Consider the following 23342-nt stretch of genomic DNA (forward strand, 5'->3'; position numbering starts at 1 on the left):
TCCCAACTGGCAAGGGGACTTGGCAGGTGTAGACCTAAAACCAGACATTGATGTATTCTCTAAAATTAAAGAGATTCAAGTTGAGGGAATCCTATGAATATTATTAACTTCTGCTGTAATAAATAATAAAAACATATCAAAAACTTGCAATATTTTTCTACCAATCATGACTCAAGTCTGTCTTGCTTGTGTTTCAGTTCACAATGTGATGTTCCCTTCCAGATCTAATTGGACTGGTTTAAAACACTAGTGTTGCTACCTACTCTTTACTGCCCCTTCCAAAATGTACTACCCCTGCAGCTGAGCTAGGGTAGCACAGGGGCCCTTCCTCATCACCTTCAGCACAAATACATATGGATTAGATCCCAAGAAAGGATGCACAGGGAAAGCAAGGGTGACTGAAGCACACAAAGAAGGCCCAGACGATCCATCCCGCTTTTGGGGTAGTAACAGTGAATGCCAGCAGAGTTGCTGCAACATCCTCAACTGCTGCCCTGGGGTTCGCAGTGGGTGTCAGAAACTGAGCAGTGCCTTGGTCAGCATTAAACCTCTCACCTGCCCCAGAAGCACTCGGTACTCTGCCAAGCCATATCCTCATACAGCTTCAGGCACCGTGCCTGCACTTTAAACTAGCTTATAGTAGTAAGCTTTCAAAACAAAACAAAACAAACAAAAAAAAACACCACCAAAACCCAGAATCAAACCCATCCAAACATTAAAACCCCCAAACAAACTTTAAAAAAACCCGAACAAGTAAGCGTAAAACCCCCAAAGATAAAAAGAAAATCCCATGGTATTTGCAGAATCAGAAATCATAGTCTTTATGTACAGGATTCAAATTGCACCAGAAATCTGGTGGAGACAGGCATTGGAATTTCATTTCTTTTTAACATGAGCAGGTCACCAAGCCTGCTTGTGTGCCTCTGGAAATTCTGCCCCGTGCTCAGGTCGCAGACATGCATAAACCTCTTCCTCAGGGATGGCAGCTCCTTCCCTGTGCTAATTCACCAGCAGGACGGACTGGAAGCGTATCCATCCATCCTGAGAAGTGACAGCAACACTGTGGACACTGGCAGCCTGGCATAACTCTGCACCAGTCCCTGGCTTTGATTCTGCTTGCACAGAAAGGCCAATTTTGTGTGTGTTTCCAGAGCTCAGAGTACTCCTCTCCATTCCCATTTTGAAATACCCTGCTGCACCTTATCGTCCCTCATTTACCTATGTTTTTTAAATCAGGCCAAGGGGCACAATGGACATCAAGAAGCCCTGGTATCAATTTTTTTCATGCTGTAACCCACCCTAGCTACCACTCCAAAACACAATGGCATATGTGTTTATTAAAGTGAGAAGTGCTTGCATGACTTGCCCCCCCAGATCACTTTGATCTGACAACACCAGCTACTGATACGCTGCCTAAGGCGGTCTTCTCCTTCCCTGCAGCACACCTTCCAACAGCCACGTGATTCACGCTCCTTTGGCTAGAGAAAAGCAAATGCAGAGTTCAAGGACCCAGATTCTGCTCCGAGTGCCTCCTGCGGGCAAGCAAAGACCTGCCGAGGGCAATTTCCTTTGTGAGAACATCTCTCCAACTTTTTCTTTCACTTTTTGAAGTGCAAACTTGAGAAGCTAGAAAGGACATCTGTATTCACTTGGATGGAGGCACAAAAAGCCACTACCATGCCCAAAGCCACACCTGCATTATGCAAGGAAACAGTATGGAAGTCACCTCCACACCATTGCCCAGTGGCTCTGAGCATGCATGGATTCATAAACCTACTTTTTCCTCCATGACTTAAGTTCCTTGGAAGTTCTACCTGCTCCTGCTCAGTAGTTCAGCTCCTCTTCGGTCTTTTTTAACCACTTTTGCACTGCACGAATCACATTCAGAGCATGAAAACCCAGCTCAGCAAAAACTTGGGGTCTGTGCTAAACTCGGTGGGACTAGCTGGGGGCATGCAAATTGTGACCCTAAGTATCTGAAACATAAGCTGAACAAAAAATTTCAAGGTACAGCTCACAGGATAGCTCAAAGATGGCAGGAATAGGGCGAAATGAGTAATTCTGATTCCACCGACTAAACCTTGGACTCCCAGTACCCCAATTTGCTTGTTATACTACCTCCCCCTACACCAAGGGGATAAGCTCTACGTTTTTACTGCAGGTTTGGAGAAGCAGTTTCCATTGCAGAGTTTTGAGGCTACCTTGAAGAATGACTGTCTCCAGGCAGATAGGAAAGGTAGGGCTCTCTCCCTGCTTGTCTACTGAAAACAAGCTAAGAAATGGTACTAAGCAGGACCACGCGGACTCTGTCCGTGTCTGCCGCTGACAAGTGCAACCCACGGTCTCCTCTGTGTGCAGCCCCCACACTGGTACCCACGCATGCACCGATGCGGATGTTTAAACGCCATGCTGCTGGCTGAGTCCACCCATAAGCAGGCGGCAAGAGATGGAGCATCGGTTACATTTGTTACAAAAATGCTTCACGGGTTTAATGCCAGCTTTTGAAGCAAAAGGCTTCAAAAGGTCCGTTCTCGTGTAACCATGGGTACAGTGGACAAAGCCAGTGACATTACGAGTGTGTCAAGACTAGTTCAGACTCCAGACCAGAGCCTGTAAAAGCACATTATTTAGGATCATAATGCCTAGTCACAGTACAGGAACAGCTTGAAAGGATTAAATGCAACCCTATAAGCACATGCTTACTTGTACAGGCCATTGAAGGTGGGTCTGATTCCTTCCTAAAATAGTGTTCTTCACACAGGCAAGATGTGGATGCTTCATCAAGCGTGTAGCTGTGAGGGGGACATTTGCTGCAGGATGGACTGTGGGGTGAAGCTTTGAAGAACCCAGGTCTGCATACTGTGAAAAGAAGAACCACAAGCTAAGCTCTTCCATCATAAAATTAGTCTCTTCACATTTTCTTTTTAAAAAACCCCAACATATCTTCAGCTAGAAAACAGATAAACACTCATGAGCTATTTGGTTTGCATATTTTAAAACAGTCTATGCCACTAACAGACAGTGCATACTTAATATCTGCATAAAAAGAGAATGAGAAGATGTTGATTATTTTTCCCCCCTAGCATCTACCTTTGCTGGGTATTTATTTCCTTTTGAATGCACTGAATGTGTTAGAGGTAACATCTTTTGGGCTCTGCTTTAGAAAACATCGTTGTGTTTGTTTTTTTTTTTTTTTCATTTGTTCTTAGAAACACAGGTAAAATACATCTGATGGTTTCCATTTTAAGATGTTCTACACCCAGAAATCAATGTCTCAGCAAACAAATAGCAACACAGTGGTGGAGGGGATCTCAAGATTGACAGCTTTAAGACATTGTGATAAGGCTGCTTCCCTAGGGTCTTTTCCCCTGCAAACCTGTAATGAATTTTCAAGTGCTCCATATAAGGCAGACTACTCTGGGTATGTCCTGAACCAGGCATGCTCGCCATACAAGATATCCTTCCAGCTCCAATATATATACATGACAAGGCACAGAGACTTGATACATGAGCTATTTTTGTTCATGCAAATATAATACATGGCTAAGGGTAGTGTGGGGACTCTTTTTTTTTTTTTTTGTAAGCAATTTGAGGTGAATAAAGTAATATCTTGTTTCCAGCCTCCTGAAACAAGTGCTCTTTCACCTAAGCAAAGCACTCTGCATTTCACCTGCATGTGCACACTCGATCAGAAGCACTGACAACCACAGATTTGCAGGTATCCACCCCAGCTTTAGGGAAAAGACAGCTGGCCCTGTAATCATAGCATTACATGTGGAATTACAAACCCAAAGTTAGCAAAAGGAGGAAAAGCTGATTTTCTGTTTGTCTCAAAAAGCACAGATACAGAGACATGTTGAAGCATCTCCAAAGTGCTGCTTTTTTTTCCCTTCAGATATGCTCTAAAATAATTCTGTCCAGTATGATACCAACGATACACAGGTCTGCTATCAGACTTACAGATATTACCTGGAAATCCCAGAGCCCTTCCATCTGCATTCCAACTTTCCAGTTGTAATTAGTTTGCAAAGAAAGCAAGCTCACAGCAGAAGCATTAATATTAACCCATCAGGAATGTTCCAGACAATCATAGCATGAAGGTCATGTGCTAAAACTCAGCCAGTGACGACACAATTCATCTTCACTGTAGATAAAGTATGTTTTGACTAGTGATCCCTTTTCCTCTGATGGACCAACTAGGACAACTGCCTCTGAAGTTGGCTCTGCTTCCTGCAGTACCAGAGAAACTCTCTCGACATGTTTCCTTTTACGTCACCAGCTTCCTCACCAAAGGTGAGACACTTGCACATCAGCTCCTGACTCCTAGAGCCAACCAGTAAGTCTCTGATGACAAAGACCGCTCATGCATCTAAACAGGTGTGATCCAAGAGCATCCAATATACCTCCCTCAGGCCCCACCTCCAGTCTTGCCTGGATCACGCAGCTCCTACAGCAAGCGCCATGCAACCACGAAGCAGTTCCCAAGCCCACCACAGGCTGCCAGCTCTCCATCATGCATCTGCTTTCTCTAGGGGACGGTAATCTCCAGCATCCCTGCTGACCTGTCCGAACCGGGCACCCTCCCACACCTGCCCCCAGTTCCCTCTTCTTCCCACAAGACAGGCAGAGAACAACTAGTGGGACTGGAGGTATTTCCAGGTTTTAAAAATCCAATTTCCAAAATTGCTTATCATCCAGCTAGTGCTCCATACCTAGGTTGTGAGCTCTGCAGGATGCAGCTCATCTGCTTTGTGTCGATACACCAGGACTGGTGAACAGACTTAGGGCTGAATTTATTCTTGATGGCTGTTAGCACAGTTGCCATGAGCTGCTCTTATGCTGTATGGCACATTCCTCAGTTTCTAGCACAGAGTTAAGCTATTTTATTTACTCCACAATCACCTTCAAATGCTGCCCTACCTACAGCAAGGACTTGTTAAACAATCTCTGGAGAGCCTTCTGAGAGAGAAGACCACCAAATGGCTCCTCTCTAACCTACAGTTTGTATTTCAAAGCCAAATCAAACTCACTTGCACACGCAGACAATAGAGATGGGGAAATGAAAGCACAAAAATAACAAGGGCAGCCCATGTCTAGTGTGTACTCGATGTAATTAGCCTTCAAAAAAGGACTGGAATTTATCTCATTATGTCCCATCAAGACAGACAGAAAATCATTACGGCACAAGAGTTTACCGTGCTTCTATTTTGTTCAAAGCAGCAAATGCAAAATAAGTCAGTTTTCCTTGACAGATTTTCAACGAGGTGCAGCTTGTTAATGACGGTATGATACGTAGCTCAGCTCAAAGGGAATGTCTGGTTTTCATGAATAAGTACCGAGCCAACAGATGTACAACACCAATAACCCATGTTTTAATGAGAGATGTGAAATAAAACTGAACTGGACCAATTTTTGTATAATCTGCAGGCTCCCATGGGTCAGGCAGGTCCCTTCTCTATCCAAAAGGAGTAAGGAGGAACATTCAAGAGCATTCAATTACACTGAAGATTTCAACACGAGTCTTTACAACAAACAGCCAGCAGAGCAACGTGCTGTCTTATCTAAGTGAAATACTCTTGTGTCGATTAGAAAGGAAGAATTCAGGGACAGAAGATGGGACATGGAAGAAAAGGGAAGACAGAAAATAAAAATAAATGCAAGAATTGCCACAGGAAGCGGTGGTGTACCCTGTAGCAGATGCTTTGAGGAGGACAGAAAAGGGTTTGCAGGGCTCCCCCAGAACAGCCCTCCAGCCTCTTGTGACCAGCAGCCTGGGGACCACTCCTGATGGAAATTACACTCACGCTACCATGCTCAGGGACAGAAGCAGCTGTAGTTGCGTGGGTGTTTCAGGCATTACTAGTATCTATTATAACGCTTTTCTCTGTACCTTTCCTTTGTGTTTGCTTTGTACATGACTATCATGGTTTACCCCAGCCAGCAACTGAATACCACACAGCTGCTGGCTCACTGCCCCCACTGCTGAGATGGGAAGGAGAATTGAGAAAAGGTAAACCCCACAGGCTGAGATAAGAACAGTTTAATAACTGAAATAAAAGTAAAATATAATGCTGCTGCTACTACTACTACTAATTGAAATGAAAAGGGAGATAACAAAAAGAGAAACAAAACTCAAGGGAAAAAAATCAAGTGGTTCTCAATACAACTGCTCACCACCCACTGACTGATGCCCAGCCAGTCCCCAGGCAGCCATCACCCTCCCTGGCTAACCTCTCAAAGTTTATATATTGAGCACGACATCATACGATATGGAATATCACTTTGGCCAGTTGGGGTCAGCTGTCCCGGCTGTGTCCCCTCCCAGCTTCTTGTGCCCCTCCAGCCCTCACACTGGAAGGGCCTGAGAAGCTGAAAAGTCCTTGACTTAGTATAATAAACATCACCAGCAACAACTAAAAACATCAGTGTGCTATCAACACTGTCCTCACATCAAATCCAAATCTCAGCACTGCATCAGCAAGAAAATTAACTCCATCCCAGCCAAAACCAGGACAACACCACAAAGGAGAGGACAGCTGGTGAGATGGTTCAAGTAGCAATCCTCTAATAAACAGGATGCTGTGATGAAATGGATGCTGTTAGATTAAAGCTAAGCCAGGAACATTTTATGCCTCCACACTGCAGAGCAGGTATCACGGTAGCCAGATGGGTACAGCCTTGGCTGAGATCAAAAACCAAATGCAGGAGCTGGTACCGTGTCATTTTTCTGCCACTGATGGCCAGTGTCTCAGATATTTTGGAAACTCGATTCAGAGCAGAACAGGGCCATGAACAGCTTACCTTGCATGTACCTTGGGTTCTGGTCTATATCTTACCATTCCTCTTCCGACAGTCAACCTTACAACTTCTTAATGAAGTATATTTTATCTATCATAAATAAAGAATTACTTTATTTAAAATTATATGGGTGTCTGGGGTTTAATTTCTAATTAAATCTTATTTTAGACTTCTTATATTCCTATTTCAATATTTCTAATTCAACAGCTCTTGGAAGGATATGTAACTAGTACGGTATGGTCACAGACATAATGGTGCTATCTCTTTTCAAGGGGGTGGGAAAAGGAAGAGAAACAAGATGAGCCTAAGACGACTCATAATCTGCTGCAAGCCAGCTGAAAAGAAATGAAATAAACTTTTAAGCTTTGATACCTGCTTCTTTGTTCCTAATATTAAAACTGATAACACTTTTACTGATTAACAGCCAGTGATGTGTGAAAATAGTCTTTTAATTAAATTGGTTGCTAGAAAAAAATAATAGACTAGACACTGCAAATATGCCATAAACAACCTGCTGGCGTTAGGTAGAAGTGGGATGTATTTCTGTTAGTAACACATCCATTATTAGCAAATTAATTTCACTCTTTTTATTTTTAGTAGCAACCACAAAATACTGTAGGCATGGAGCATTAACGTCTGTGCAGTCTCTTGCTTGTGCACTTCAGGATGGGCCAGAGAGAGATGGCTGCGATGATGGACAGCAGCAAGAGCCTCTAAGGACAGCAATGGTGTGAGCTGATCCCTTAAACCAGCAGCGATCAAATTAGACACTGGCTTCATACCTTGCAGACAGGAGCCCACAAGAACCGTGCTGAGAGAAACTGGCTCTTGGAACATGGGTATATGGCTAAGGAATCACTGGTCATCTTACAATGAAAACTGGCCTCTCCAAATGATCTGCTGAACTTTATGTGCTATATCAATACTGGAAACAATGAGTACGGTGGGGGTGGAAGCCAGCAGAACAAGCCAATAACATCAAACATCTGGGACTACTTGACAGATTATTTTTTGCAAGCCTGAACATCAAATGATTCGCAGCTGCATCCAACAGGTAGGGCTCTGCTTGTCTCCAGCTGCCCCACGCCTTCGATGCCACACCAGCCCCAGGCAACAAGTGCTGAAAGCAAGGACCACCTCTGAGGGTCTCCATATCCACAGCCACGTATGTGGCTACATTGGTAAATCCACCCAAGTAATATTAGTGGGAATTCCAGTTTTGTCCCTGGAGAGAGAAAAGCTAGGAAACACAACCTTTTAAGACCTGAAACCCCAGGAGATATAAAAAAGGTCCAACCTATTACTCCTTTCACACTCTCATGATGCAGGAAGGATAAACTCACAGTACTTAAGTGCTTAGGATCAGCAAAGCAAGCTTTCACATATCCCAGAAAATAAAGCTCTAACAGGAATTACACTGCCTCCCTTGCAGAGCATTGAATTAGTCTCCACAGTAATCAGAAACCACAAATATAACTGATAAGGCAGTGGCACTAATCCATAAATAAAGCTAACTGACAGAATGTAACAAAAATGAATGAAGATAAGGATGACTAGTCTAGATGGAGCACAGGTTATCCGCTGAAACTGATGTTTCCTCCTCAAACTACAACCCCTCTCTTTGCTCCTCCTTCCTCTCCTTTAGTCCCATTTTCCCTTTCAGACTGCAAACTTCCTCGGGCAGGGGGACACAGCACAAATTACCACAGCTTTTAGAAGCAACCGCAGCATAAAACTCTCTGCCCCACGGACGGACCTACCAACCACACCAAGACAGCCCTCTGCTGAAACACAAGGAGGACAGGCGGGGGGTGTGTGTGTCCAGCAGGTAGAACACATCAACTCCGCCTTCATCAGCACATCGCTCCAGCACGGGGAATATGCCTTGAGAGATGAAGGATTTAAGCAAAACCAAGCTGCAAATAAAACAACCCCTGTTCTTATCTCCGGAGCTGCCACGCTTTGAAGCGTTTGCACAGAGAAGAGGGGGCTGCTGCCTCTTAGATGCAACCAAAACCTAAAGAAAGGTATAGAGAGGTATGGTCCTTACAACGCAGACTCAATTAAACCGCTGAGTGGCTCCAAGCCTCGGCTTGTGATCCTGAAATGCACTTTTAATTACAAGAAAAAACAAAATAAAAAACACAGCAGGCTGTCTCCATGTTTCCCAACCAATATAAACACATGATCTCCATGCTCTTCTAAAAAGTATTTCAAGAACTACAGCAACCCACCACCGAGCATCCTCCTACAGAATTTACAAGCAGGCTCCCAAGAGCTAATCCTGCCCCTCCTTAACAGCTCTCCTTGAACTGCAGGCCGATACCAAAATTGCTGCCAAAGCTATAAAGCTACAGAAGAATGTGTAAAATGCCCCGATTATATCTCCTTTAGGGTTGGTCTCTCTGCAATAGCACTGCGTTGCTTCCTGCAGCATGCCTTGGGGATTTGAAGGGAATTAAATAAAAATCCACTAATAAAACATAGCAATTTGAACCTGCCAGTTTGCTTGAATCCAGCAGACTTGCCAGCATCCTTTGGAAACTCCAAGACCCAATGGTGTAGCCCAAGACCTGCCAAAGGTCCTTTTAAATGGGTTCCTGGAGCTTGCTGGGTAAGTGGGGCATCTAAGGGCTTTGTACCTTGGCAAAAGAGACTTTGCCCTTACCTTGGATGTACGCAGATTCATGCATCTCAAGTGGGAAATACTCTTTCAAGGTTTTTTCTTTGGTTCTAACAAAAAATGGTGTCTTTTGATGCTGTTCTGTCCAACCTTACGCTAACTCAGGCTGAATTACCTCCATTCTGCACTGAAATCAGCTCTAGCTCTGAATACCAAAACAACTTTGAAAACTAGAATATAAATAAATCAGTACTTTCATCTCCTCCCTCTGAAATACCCCTTTTTCTGCCACGTGACTCACTAAATTGTCACACGGCAATTTATGACATGACCGTAGTTGCTGGAAAACTAAGAATTAACTGCCACTAATGACATTAATGTGTTTCTTCTAAATGGTATAAAACTTCATCACATGGCATCACTCTGAAAAATTCATCAAATTCCCAAGTCATCTACATTTGCAAGCCATAAAAATACCTAGAACACAATGCAGTTGAAAATGCTCATGATTACATTAAGATCTTAATGGGCTATATTTCTGCACATCCCGACTTTGCTCTAAAGACGATTTTGAAGCAATCAACGAGGCAAAACCTGAATCAAGCCAAAACTCTCAGCAGCATGATAGAGGAGCAGGGAAGTAGATTTATTCTGACATATATGCAAACCCGCGCTATCATTTGCGTTTGATTTTGCAGAAGGCAAGCAAGCTATGGAAAATAAATGTTTTTAGGGGAATCAGATGATTTTTCAAAAGCACTCAGCCCTGTGTGAGTGCGCTCCTACTGGATACGTTGATGGCAGGGTTAGCTGGGCATGCTTTGGTTTTGGGGTGTTTTTTTTTCCCTAGAATTTCTTGTTCAAAAAAACCCACAACAACAAACCCTGGAAGAAACTGGTACATTTCTAAAGAATCTACATCCCATCTACTGCTCGGATGAAGTGTCTTTTCTTAGCAAACCCAAATTTCTGCTACCAGCAACCGTGTGCTCCTGCAAGCACATACAAGGGCTCCTTCAGCTCTCAGCCCAGGTGGCACCTGTGGTCCTCGTCACTCTCTGGTTACAAGGGACAGATCCAAGCTGGCCTCACTGAGCCCCAGCTACCTGGCTTACAATAAAAAAAGGGAGTCCACATCCCAGTGTGGATGCTGATACTACAGCATCTCTGCCTATTGCAGCTATAAAATATCTATCTCTCTAAATCTCTATGTCTATAAAAATATATCTGTGTATCTTTACGTTGTTCTCCAAGGTGCAGGACAAAGATGTACTTAAATTACGCTTAAATTATTGTCTTTTCTTTTCTTTTAACGAAGACAAACTGAAATCATTTTACTCTCTTAAACAGAGGAAGTGATGATTTACAATGTTGCACCTAAGGGAAAAATACGATTTCAGATACAGAAGGCAGCAGGGACACATTTGTTTCTGCACGCTCAAAAACATAACTTGAGCTGCCTGGCTCTGCGCGTAATCCAAGAGGCACAAGAGTCTGTTTAGGGGGTTTCTGCACACAAAGACACGCACCTCAGGTCATCCTTTGTTATGTGAATGGTAACTTAAACATTCAAGCTGCATTGCACACTAAGTGAGAGGAGGATTGATGGACAAGCTGCAGAACTCCCTTGAGTTTGATAGCAGCGCTGACTGAATAGCAATAACAAGCATCATCCCTAACGGCAACAGGGGACAGGATCAAACTCGAAAACGATGCAGCCAAACCCCCCTATATCCATCTGCGTACACATGTTATGGACAGTAATGCAAAGACCAGCCAGCAAAATCTCCTGGAAAACATGGTTCTTCAAAGGCGCATGTTTGCTGGCACAATACTACAATATATGGGGTTTAGTCCTCTGGTTCAGTCTGCCATAGGAATCTGGAGCCCAGACAGCAAAGAAAGAAACTTTGTCTGATTATGCTGTGGTTTGGACAGTTGCAACCCATTGTGGTTAAGAAATATGACGTCTGGGAGGATTTATTTTGATGATTTATGTCCTGTGTGTTTACTCTACCAACATTTCAAGGTTTTAGCTTGAACTAATAGACTGTACATATGTGGGCAATACAGTAGTACAAATGCTTAAAACATTTCCTCCTGGTTGGCTCTACCTTGCCTAACTTCATTTGTGTGGGCAAGATTTCTAGGTGGTATAACATCAGCTTGTCCTCCACTGACTGCTTTGGTCCAAAATAGGCATCATCCCACCAACCTACAGTGATGCTAACACCTACACAAAAGGATCCTTTCAAACCCTGCATCAAATGTTTAAGGGCTTGTTTGCTTTTAGCTTTATGTTCATCTATCTCTGGAAGTAAATTTGGTAGGACTGGCTGCAGACAATTTATTTTAAAATTGTTCCTCTGTAATTTATGGCTGAACATATGTCACTTCAGACACATCTATTCAAATTCCATCAGACAGCGATGGAGATGGATCTTTTACAGTCCTTCTGACCAAAAAAAAAAAAAAAGACAGGAAGGATTTATCCAGAGTTGCCTGGACTAAGTGTGCTAAATGAGACGCACATAAAAATTACTTTGGGGAAGTGTTTGTGGGTTTTTTTGGGGGGGGGTTTGGCAAATTTAAGATGCTAGCTAACTATGTGGTGGGCAGGCGGCTTAGAGGTGCATAGAAAGAAATGCAGACATGTCTCTTAGGGAATGCCTCCCTGCAGTCATGTCTCCTTCCACAGATGCTCATGGGCTTTTGCATTGGAGCGCACTGCTTGTAGTTACAGATGCAGGTCTTGCGAAGATAAATTCTGCCCTGATACCATGAGATGCTTTGGCTTTAGCTAGGAGGCAACAAATCAAAGGGTGTGTGCAAGGAGGACATGCAAGTATTAACACCCTGAGAAATTTAACGAGGAAAGCTGAGCAAGCTACACACACACAACAAAATGCAGAAGCATCAAGCAGTTATCCCATCACATGCAGATACAGCACTCCATGATTTCAGTTTAATTAACCAGACATAAAAATACTGACATTATTTGACTAAACTACTCTTGGGTCAGATGGACACTGCAACATTTCACAGATCATCTGCCTTGCCGAGTAAGTCCATTGAACAGCTCCTTTTTAGGAACAAGCTCAAAGGGCAACTTGAGGTATTGATGGCTCTTCCCGCGTCAGCCTGACAATACTGGGAGCTTTTCCTTGAGCTCCAAACCTGCAGCCCTGCAACAACAAGGTAATTTACTTCAGTACAATCTCTCCCATTTCTGGAGGAAAACTTGCTGCATATGAATAAATATGCTCAAATCCATGATAAATCAATACAACTTGACACTTTAAACCTCCTGATTTTGGAGCCATTCTCAAAACTATTTGGGCAGATGGCTTTAGTATGCTGGAGATGGACCATCCTTGCCGTGAACTAGCTAGAACTGCCATGACTCCAGACCAGACAGAAAAGCACCAAAACCCCAGAGGAAAAAAAAAAATGCAGTTATATCCCGAGAAGATATTTTCTTTGTCAGACCATAAACAGTATTTTTCTGAGACAAAATCATCCTACTTTTAGGAGGAAGATATCCCACTAGCATCCCTGTCCACTGCCTCTTCTCATGGGCTTTGTTCTTGCCCCAAAATGGCTGTTTGACATATGCAATTGCTCCAGAAATTCATATGTGAAGCAAGAAGTAAAGCAAAGCAAAAGCAAACGCTGCCTTCCCTCTTGCTACAGGAAGCCTCATCACAACCCTCCTTCCTGCCAAATCCGTTTCCCCATACTATAAAGCACCACCCTGAAGCACACTTTGCAGCAGCGATGCTGGCCATTCTCACAGGCTTTTTATTTAAGGTTTTGATCTGTCAGAGCTTGATTTATGGAGATTTAATTCTCAAACTATTACAAGGGGATACTGCTGCTCACATACAGCTTAGCTTGCTCTCTAGCTACATCCAAAGAAATAAACATTGCCTGCATGAGCCTGTTTGCCCTGGAAACCCAGCACTATCTTTATTTGTAATTTCTGCTGCATCTCCGCACCCTCACAGTGCATCAACTTGAACAGTCTTCCTAAGGCAGTTTGAAGAAAAATCCAACACTTTTGCTTTACAGACCATTCACGTTTAATTTGTTCAAGGGGAGACTAGAAGATGAGAGTGGAGAGAAAGGGGAGCAGCTGGTGTGGACACAAGGGCATTGCACCCTGGGTTTGGTGTACCTAAGCCTTGCAAGAAAAGATTGCAACCTGCTCATCTTATGTTTCATACACAACCACCCCCAACAGTTTACCATCCCATAGCTCCTCTTCCACACTTGTTTTCAAACCCTTGTCAAGTATCGTGGCATCTATCCTGTGATACCCAGCAGGCAAGGGTGGCACAGGAAGATGCTGCTTGTCCTTCTCAGCAGCCCTGAAATGTAAAGACCACAGGAGAACCTGAAGAATCACTCTTGTCATTAAAAAAAAAAACTAACCAGACAGAGAAAGAAAAGAGGTTTCTAGCCTTCTTGAGAAGAAAGCCTGGAAATGCGAACACAAACAGCTCAACCATCAGAAGACAAATGCAAAAAGCCCAGTATTTATTCCTTTATTTGAAGTGGTACACTTTGCACTGGAAAACTAAATGGGAGTTTCTTGACTCAATAGGGACTGGTAATATTTTCCCCCTCGTCACCTCTTGGCCTCCCCAATATCCAGCATGGATTCCATATGGATGCACTACTGGATGGTGGTTTCTTTTCAGATGTACTAGAGAGCAGCCAGGAACATCTGAGGCTCTGACACTTATATGACACGAAGCAGCATTCACAATTTATTTTTTTTAAAGTTGTGCCAAGTGGCAAAACCACAAGTTTCATTATTCTGCACAGAAATTCTCTCATCATCCAGCCAAATTTAAAAACAAATAGTTGCAATTAAATGTGTTGCTACATTATTTATGCAGATGCATTCAATTTTCAAAAAGCTGCTATAAAATACAAGGGAAATTTATTGCACTTTTGGTGTATACTTTCTTCTCTCTGCTCAAATATATGTTGCTCCTTGCCTTTTTCCCCCCCCTCACGTTACTTAACACATTATTTTCCAACCACTGTTTCTGCTGCTTTTGTCTTGAAAGAACCAGGGATGTAATCCAAATCCAAATGTTTCTTGATTATTTGTGAACAAGGCTGCTGAATGATTACTAGACAGATAATTCCAGTATTTCCCTTGCAGTCGAGGACCTCTCCTCATCTCTGCATTTTGCTCTTACAGCTGCTGGGTAAATGATATGCACCGAGGCTGCCCAAGGCTTCATAGCGCATATTAATTCTGCCAGGAACTCCAGACACTCTGAAGAATTGCTAATTTAACAACAGACTGTGAAATTATTTTTTCTTTCTTTATTAATTGCTGTGCTATTCGAAAGTGACTTCACTGCCCCGACAGTCTTTTGGCGTGAAGAACAGGGGGCATTTCAACCTGCCAGGAAATAATTGAAAGCTTTCTCCCCAGCAGTCCCTATATTCATAACCAAATATAAATATGTGAAACAAGTGCTAATAAAAATAGGTTAACTTGCTGCAGGTGTTCCTCTGTCAATTTACCCAGGTGATATTAGCAAAATCTGACAGGGAAGCACAGTGATATATTTCACTTGTGACTTCACATTTTGATTCCGTTTGTTAGGGTATATGTGCAGGGATCTGGCTTTTTCTCCAAAACCTCTATAGCTGTCAGTCTGTGCAAACAGGATTTGACAAGATGTCCATTTAGCAGTATGGAAGGGCAAAGGAAAAAAAAAACCAAACAAAACAACAACCAACAACGAGAGCTGGAGAGACCAGGTATCTGGGTAAAGCTGCACTGCAGTGCAAAAATGGATGCTCTTCACATACCGAGCAACTCGAAAAAAAGCAGCTTGATATGCAGGATCTGAGGCAGTTTGCATCCTTTAATCAATAGCTCCTTCAAGAAAGGTGGCCAAGAATAATATAAATAGAAGGCAGAGGAGAAAGAAGACAAAAGGCCAGTGCTCGAGAAAGTATCAGGATCACTGTACACTACACTAATCCACAGGAATATTTTTGGCTGGTCTTACTTCTTTTTTAAAAAGAGAGAGCAAAAGAAAAGCTCTCCTTTGCTCATGAGAAATTAGATTTAAAGATAAATCTAAATAGGAAGTTTTGCTTTCCAAAGTTGCCCTTTTCCAGCTTGAGGAAAGAAGCAGAAGGTGATTAAGCTGTCTCTTCCAGAGATAATGTAGGAATATGATCTGCTTAAGGAGCCCCGAATTTAGAACCCTTCAGAGCTTGTCTCTCCCTGCAAAGAACTTTGGATAGACCAGAAGTATGTGGATGGGTTACAGTGAAATACAGTAAGAATTAGCTATAAAGATGAACCAACAGAAAATTAACATTGCATTTCAACAAGACAGTGATCAGAGTTCAGAGATTTAAGGTAAGTGGCTGGTGAGTGAAGGTAACAAAGGGATTCTGGTTGTCTGGGCAATTCCTGCATCTCTGCAAGACTGTCTTCAAGACTGGGTTAAAAGGAAAAGTAAATGTATGACCTGAGTTAAAATCCAGAACAAAGGTGCTGAAGCGGTGGGGTTTTAGCCAGACCGTACCTTTCAGCACATGCCAAAGTCACTACAGAACCTCACACAGCATCAGCCACACCAGTGCTGCCATGAACAGGCAACGGCTTGCTGTCACCTCCTCCAAGATGCATGACACCTGCTGAAGCCACAGGTACACCAGGCTGCAGAAAGCCATCGTCTTCCTGCCCTCTCCCTTCAAAGGCAACGTTGGCCATGCAGCCCAACACACAGTTTTCATGGTCTGAAACACACGAGACCACAACCCTCATCCTGCACCCTGGCAACCTCCAGCTCACACAGGACCACCCCAGGTGCTGTTCAAATGCAATGATGGACCACAACCAGCCATCCCCATGGCTATAGGAGGGTACACACCACCACGTGCACAGATCAAGCAACCTACAGCTCAGTCTGGGAGCGGTACCAAACCATAAGCCCGAGAGCTGGGCCAGACAGCGCTGAAGCCACCAAACTCGGTCCCAGCCACCAGGCGGGTCTGCGAATGACCTGCCATCCTAAAAAAAAGGAAGGCTGGGAAAATATTTGTGTCAAAACCCATCCCAGACAGACACCCCCAACTAGTTGCGCACCTTCACAGCATCCCTGGACATCACCTCTGGCGTAAAGCGGTGAAATGAGATGTCGGCTGAGCAGAGTCAGTCATGCCCCCTCCTTCCATTGCTGCTCCACCGAGGTAGAAAATATGTATTACTGAAGCCATGAAGTGCTTACAATTATGGCCCCAAACCCAGTAATCTCCACTGATGTAGGTAAATTGCTGACCCCTCTATCACTGTTATTCATGATGTAAAAACCCCTTGGTTTTTCTCTGCAGCTTAATAAAACCTGTGGGGAATTGGCACAAGGCTTTCATTCCTTATAGCTAGCCTTTAATGTTGAAGTCTGGATTTCCTGGAGGGGAACTGAACAGTTTACAATAATTAGTGATTTACATATAGAGTTGTCAACAAAGATACATGGCATTAAGTTACTAAGATGAAGGGCTCCACCTTCTTGGTTGCTACATTTGATTTTATTTTATTTAAAGATTCTGTATTTTAATTCTGCTCACATTCTGCTATCACTAGTAAAGTGGCCTGAAGCGGACAGCAAGAAGAGAACACTAAATCGAAGGCTTAAATCTTTTCTTCTTCAGTTCCCTGGCAGATTTAAAGAGCAACCTGGCACTAATGCTTTCAAATAATATACTGTTGGACCTGACACAGCAGAGAAATTCTGCTTCAAATCACACAACAGTCCAGGTGACCATGCAATTACAATTAACCTTCTGCCCACTGTGCCTAATGAGAAATGATCATGTGAATGATAGGCTTGGGAAAGGACCCAGGTATCAAAAATAAAAAGATTTCTGATTCTTACATATTTAAAAAGCCATTTTCAGTTAAGAAAAAGCCAAGAGACACTAATTCTAGTTTTGCACCCAAAAGAAATTAATAACCATTGTTAATACACATGGAGGCATAAGCACACGCTGTCAGCCTTCTAGCAGCAAGAGTGATGCACAGAAGTCTCCTACCACCACACCGCTCTAATCGGAAAAGTACTAATATCCTCCACCACCATAAATCTCAGCCCAGACCAGAGAACATGAATTTTGTCTGTGCTGGATAAAAAAAGGTAATATAACCTCAAAATCGCATGCAATATTTTTTGGCACACTTATTGGGCCCATGGGGTTCCCATTACAACATCACTAACTGGTAAGGTATCCTGTGTTGTCCCATCAGTTTTGTGCTTCTTCTGCTTTATGTCCCTCATCTCCTGCTTACCTCGTGAGCTCCCTTTACCAGAGAGCATCCTCCTCTCTCTGCTCACACAGCATCATCAGAGGTGAGCAAAGCTATTTTCCAGCCTGCTCCCTCTGCAGAACAGGGAAACACAAAGATCGTCCCACCCTGGGAAGAGCTGAGGGCACCCGTTTCCTTTCTTGTACCCAGTTGTAACAGGGGAAGCACTTATTTGCCCCAAACACTGCCCTAGTCAGAAGTTACTGCCCCTCCAGATCCGCCAGCAGAGCAGTTGGAGTGATCACTCCCTCACCTGCTTCAGTGAAGCAAGCTCATTAGTTTAAATAATTGGTTATGGTTTTCATTAATTCTCTCATTCTAATTAATGTCCAGAATGTAAGGGACAGAAACCTCCAGCTGAGAAGCAGTAGAGCACATGTGCACATGCATGTGTGTATATATATATATATATTTATTTATATGTATAGGACATGTTTATGCAAATTCTATCCCCACACTTCCTGAATCTGGCATTTTCTAGCATAGATATGCCTCCCAAGTACAACAGAAGCAATATGGACATGCCCACCCAGATTTCACCACTTGCACCTGGAAGATGCAAATTACTTGCAGACACTGCCAAGACCCCTTTGGATGCAAAGCAAACCTTTACCTCCCACTTGCTCCTGAGCCAAAGGACGCAGCACCACCAGACATATGCAGGCCATACCCTCAGCCAAGGTAAATGGGCAGCGAGCAGCACTGCATTTTGGCAGAATCCTCCTGCAGAACATGTTATTGCAAGTATTTACCAAGTTGTATGCTGATCTAGTTTATAGTAGCTAATCAGACATAACACAATTAGGAGATAAGCCTTATAATGCCAAATGTTATGTATAAGGGTTTCTACATGTATTTATAACACCTGTTTGAAGATGCCTTTAGACAGAGTCTTTTCATACAAAAGAAATACATACAAATACACTGTATTCTGGCAATTTATTCTGATGGCTGATTAGGGAAACATTGCTTCATGAATTCTAAGCCATGACATTTCCACTAATCTTCCCATTTCAACAGCAGGAAAAGGAATGGCTTTCATATCTCCGTGCTTATCATTTTCAAGCTGAGTATATTATCTGCTAGTCTCTGGATTTACCCAATAGTTCTTAAAAAAACCAAAATATACCGCCACGGTCTATGAAACTTATGTGTGGCTTACTTGGAAAGCTGTATGTCATTCTGAGGATGAACAAATGTATAAACTAGCTCTCATCTTTTTTAAAGTATGTCAAATAAATAAATAACCAGATTGCTATCTGTTATTTCCCTTCAATGAGATTGCTGCTTAAAAGGTTATAAAGGATGACATTTTTGCTTTTGTAGAAGGCTATGCATTAAACTTCTCATATCGCCTTGCAGGGATCAAATATGGTCTGTTTGTTGTCAGATTTCTTAAGCCTGCTTTTCTGCAAAGTCCCCCAATGTAATAGCTACCAGCTCACTACATACCAGTTTGCCCCCAAGAGACCTTACCTTGCAACCCTTGCAGCATCTTGCCTTCTAATCATCAACCCCACAGATATTTTAACACCTAAAATGAATAGTCATGAGTCCTCAGCTGCAGTTTCCAAGTTACAGATTTAATTTTGCGTTATCTTTGGGTTTCTCAAGGTGCAGCTCCCCAACCAGTGTGACTTGTGCAAAGATACCTTATTACCTACAGTCTTACCCGGGGCTGCTCTCCAACCACTGAGCATCAAATGAGATTGCTTCTTGCACACCCCTAGGACACAACCCCTTATAGTTGAGGTCTTATAGTGTGGTGGGAAGCACCCTGCTGGACTGGTTATGAACCAAAATCCTGATTATAGTCACAAAAACACATGTCAGTCCACACACCTTCCCCCACATAATAAGTCGATATAAATCATATAAAATAACTTATCTTCTCCATATAGCTCCATTAGGATACCTCCATAGCAACACCAGGACATCACAGAAGGGACAATAAAGGTCTCCTAAACTCTCCTTAGATGAGACAAACAGATTTTGGGCTGCTTTCGTTACCTCTTTGTAGCACTCGTATTTTTGTTTGCTAAAGGTCTTTTCCTTGGACAGACCTGCTGGCTAGCTGAACCGTACACTCACAGCAAGACCCTCAAAACACCATCCTGTAACCACGCTGTACATTTCATAACAGCACAGTCAATAGTCATGGTTTGATGGAGGAGAGACACCCTTGTTAACAAGTGCAGGGTTAGCAAAGCTACTGACCGTACCATGTGTTGCTGCCAAAATGGACAGTTGCTTAAATAAGACAAGTGTGAACAAGGAAATGCTGCAAAATACAATGTAAATGTACTTACACTGAGCATTTGGTTCAGGAGTGTACTTTGGAAGTGAACCTCTTAATTACCCCAACTTACCATTCCTCAGCACACAATACTGCCCGTGCAAAATGGGTATGTGGGGGGATGAAACTAGGAGCGCACTTTGCACACCCAAGGGTTTTCCAAGGGGCCAAGCCACAGTCAGCGCAAAGCAGGGCCCTTGCGAGATGCACAGCATGCTGCTTCACCCTATGGGTTCATCCCCAGTGCTTCACCCCACCTGCTAACGTACACAGACCCTTTACTATCATTAACTAAAACAATCCTGCTTTTTGTTCTGCCACAATACACACCTAGAGCAGCCTTTATTACTGTAAAATATATATATATTCAGATTTAACCTGTCTTCGGAATTTGCTTTCCCAATAGCTGTCGTGCTCCAACACTCGTCAGTTGTCTCGGATAACCAAATACTATTCTGATGTTTACAGCGTAAGCTAGAAATCCCCTACATAAACTACAGGGAATTCTGCCAATTCTGAGCTAAATTAACTGCTTATCAAAGGCAAAACTGACAAGGGTTGTTGTTGTTGGGTTTTTTTTGTACGAATCCATGGTTTATTGCTTTCCAGCCCTGTAATGCTACTTAGCTTTTTCATGACCTACGCATGAAGACCTTTAGATATATAATTTCAGCTTAATAATAACACAATTACAACCACTTAATGTGTTTAAGGGAACAGTCCCAGATTAATTTCCAGTAGGAGCAAGGAGAAGTTGCATGCTCTGGTAGCAAGGCATAAGCCATCAGCCTGCCTTCAAATCCTCCTTTACTTGCTTAGCCAGAAACCTCCTTACCCACGGGCACAAGGAGGAGAGCTTAGCCTCTGATCCCAGCTCCTCGGGGCAAAGTCCACACGGCTCCTTTCGGAGTTTGACTTCCCTTTCCCGCACCCGAATCAATACCATAGCAGTTCCTTTGCTTGACGTTATACTAAGCTCTGGCAGTACGTCCTTCTTTTTCCTCATGAAATCAGCCTTCCGGGTCACATTTTGGAGGTTATCTTCTAAAAAACCCCAGATCAAGCTTGGCAGCAATCTGAAGAGTCCCAAGCCACAGAATCTTCTCAGTATTTAAATGCCAAATCACTTTGGCTTCCCAAGCCCCTGCAAAAGCAACTCACTCCATAGACCCCCTAGGCACAAGAATGCCAACTGCTCTTGCCCTGATGGATATAAGAAGGCTCCCCACAGGGTCACCAAAGCCAGCAGCAGCCCAGGCTTACGTGCAGCAGCCTGTCTACAGAGAAGCTGGCAGCCCACCACTAAATAACCCATCCCACTTAGCCACACATCATCCATCATCCTTCCAACCAATTTCCTAACCACTCTTTCGGAGGGGGAGTATAATGCTTTCCAACATGGAATAAAAGGGTGGGCACATTTCAGTGCCACAGCAGAGCAGAATTGATGCTACCCACACAACCTGGGGTTTGGAAATAATGTATTTATACAAGTACATTAAGACCAATTTAGAAAAGGTTGATTAGATAAAGTAATGTTCATTCAGGCAAGCCTAAACAATTTTCTTATTTCATTGAATCAGCAATAATGTACTCCTACAAATGCAATAAATATATATCCAATCACCTCCTCCTTCAGTGACTTCTCCCCTTGCTCCTTTCCGTTGGCAGCATTTGGTTTGGGTTGTTCTCAGAAAGGAAAAAAAACAAAACAAAACAAAACCAAAAACAGCAAACCAGTAACTCATTTATAAAACCTTCTCTTCGTGGTAATTTTATTTTATCTCTATAGCATAAGGCAATCTAGCAGAAGCAAACATTGTTTACTTGTTAATACCAAGCTACAACTCTTAGAGAGAGTCGATGAGACCACAGAGGAAAACTAGTGTTTTCTTTGTTATTCTGCTGGAAGACCTGCGGTAATATGTCAGACATCGGTAAAGTCTATTGGGGAAAATACAAATAGTTCCTCTCTTTCCATCCATATGCATGGGAAATTGTGCTGGTCTACACACACTGCAAGATTTCGTGCTGTTGCTCCAGCCAGCTCTTCTCACACCATAACAACACCTGCTCTAAAAAATAAAATAAAATTCACTGCAATTTGTGATTCAGAAACCAAAGTATTTTTAAAATCTTGACTAACTGTGTTACTGTATCAACTGATTATTTGCAAGGTACATCTCAAGAGACACAGCAGGCTCCTGTGCCCACAGTCCCCAGCAATGCCAGAAACCCTGCACCCCACAGCCCCCAGGTGTGCCCCAAAAGCAGGATCTGACCCACCAGCACTCAGATTAACTGAGAAAATGAGAGGCTGCAGGCAAGTGAGGGTCCTAGCAAGGCACATGCATACAAAAGCCTTTTGGTTTTGTTGTGCAGTGACAATATTCGTTATCAGGACACCAGGTGTTTACCCATGGGTTTCACGACAACGTGACTACTTTTGACCTGAAAGTGCCTTCAGGTCAGCCTGCTGCCACACAGGTATTTGGACTCCCTCCAAATACCCCCTTCCCTCTTCACCCTCTCCATTGTTTACCTCCAGCTTTACAAGCAATTAATATTTCTTAAGAGTAACCGGGGGTGGGGGGAAGAATTGTATTTTTCACCTCCTTTCTATGCAAGCATTTGCTGCTGAGGTACAAAGGCAGGTAAATGTTGCTGCAATGATTTCATGACAGAAAAACATGAGGAAATTTCTGCTGCTGGTCAGAAATTTTGCAGCTGCGCCTGTGCCCAAACTAAATTCCCATGCACACTCTCTGTATAAGGGCTCCCATCAACCACCATCACAGAGAATTATGCCCTTTATGAAGAGAGACATTTTTCAACCCATGCTACAAATTCAAATTTAATAAAGAATACTGCTTAATTAAGCAGGCATTTCTTTTTTTCCATAACCAAGTCCAGCAAATTTCTCTGAATCGCTTTAGATTCAGTAAGGGGATGTTTTTGAGATGCCACCAGAGCTCACTCCTGCCTAGAGAGAAAATGGCAACATTTGGCTTGGAAAAAAAAAAAAGGCACCAATTTAACAAATAGTTAGCACCCTTCACAGACATTCATTTACTCTTAAAAGCAAGAAGCTGGGTAAAAACTTTCCGAGCTACACTTGGGTTTTCAGAAGTCTTGCATGTCCAGTCATGTAATCGCCTAAATGCATTTAAAAGCCCAATCTTCAATGATTTGCAACCCAAGTCCAAATCACTCCCAGCACCACTGACCGCTTTGATAATTCTTACACTTTGGCAAGAAATGAGTGTGGGATTTTT

General features: G+C 43.0%; 1 protein-coding gene across 10 annotated transcripts in view; it reads right to left on the reverse strand.

Moving 5' to 3' along the window:
* EPHA5 (EPH receptor A5) overlaps positions 1-23342 on the reverse strand; it is a 210644-nt gene that overhangs the window by 89359 nt on the left and 97943 nt on the right. For 8 of the 10 annotated variants that reach the window (XM_040597096.1, XM_040597085.1, XM_040597059.1 and 5 more), the window contains exon 4: positions 2704-2859. The exons of the other annotated variants lie outside the window; for them this stretch is intronic. In XM_040597096.1, coding sequence (XP_040453030.1) covers positions 2704-2859 — 156 coding nt within the window. The remainder of the gene's footprint in view (positions 1-2703; positions 2860-23342) is intronic. 10 annotated transcript variants of the gene reach the window in all.

This window comes from Falco naumanni, chromosome 1, assembly GCF_017639655.2.
Source record: "Falco naumanni isolate bFalNau1 chromosome 1, bFalNau1.pat, whole genome shotgun sequence".
NCBI lineage: Eukaryota > Metazoa > Chordata > Aves > Falconiformes > Falconidae > Falco > Falco naumanni.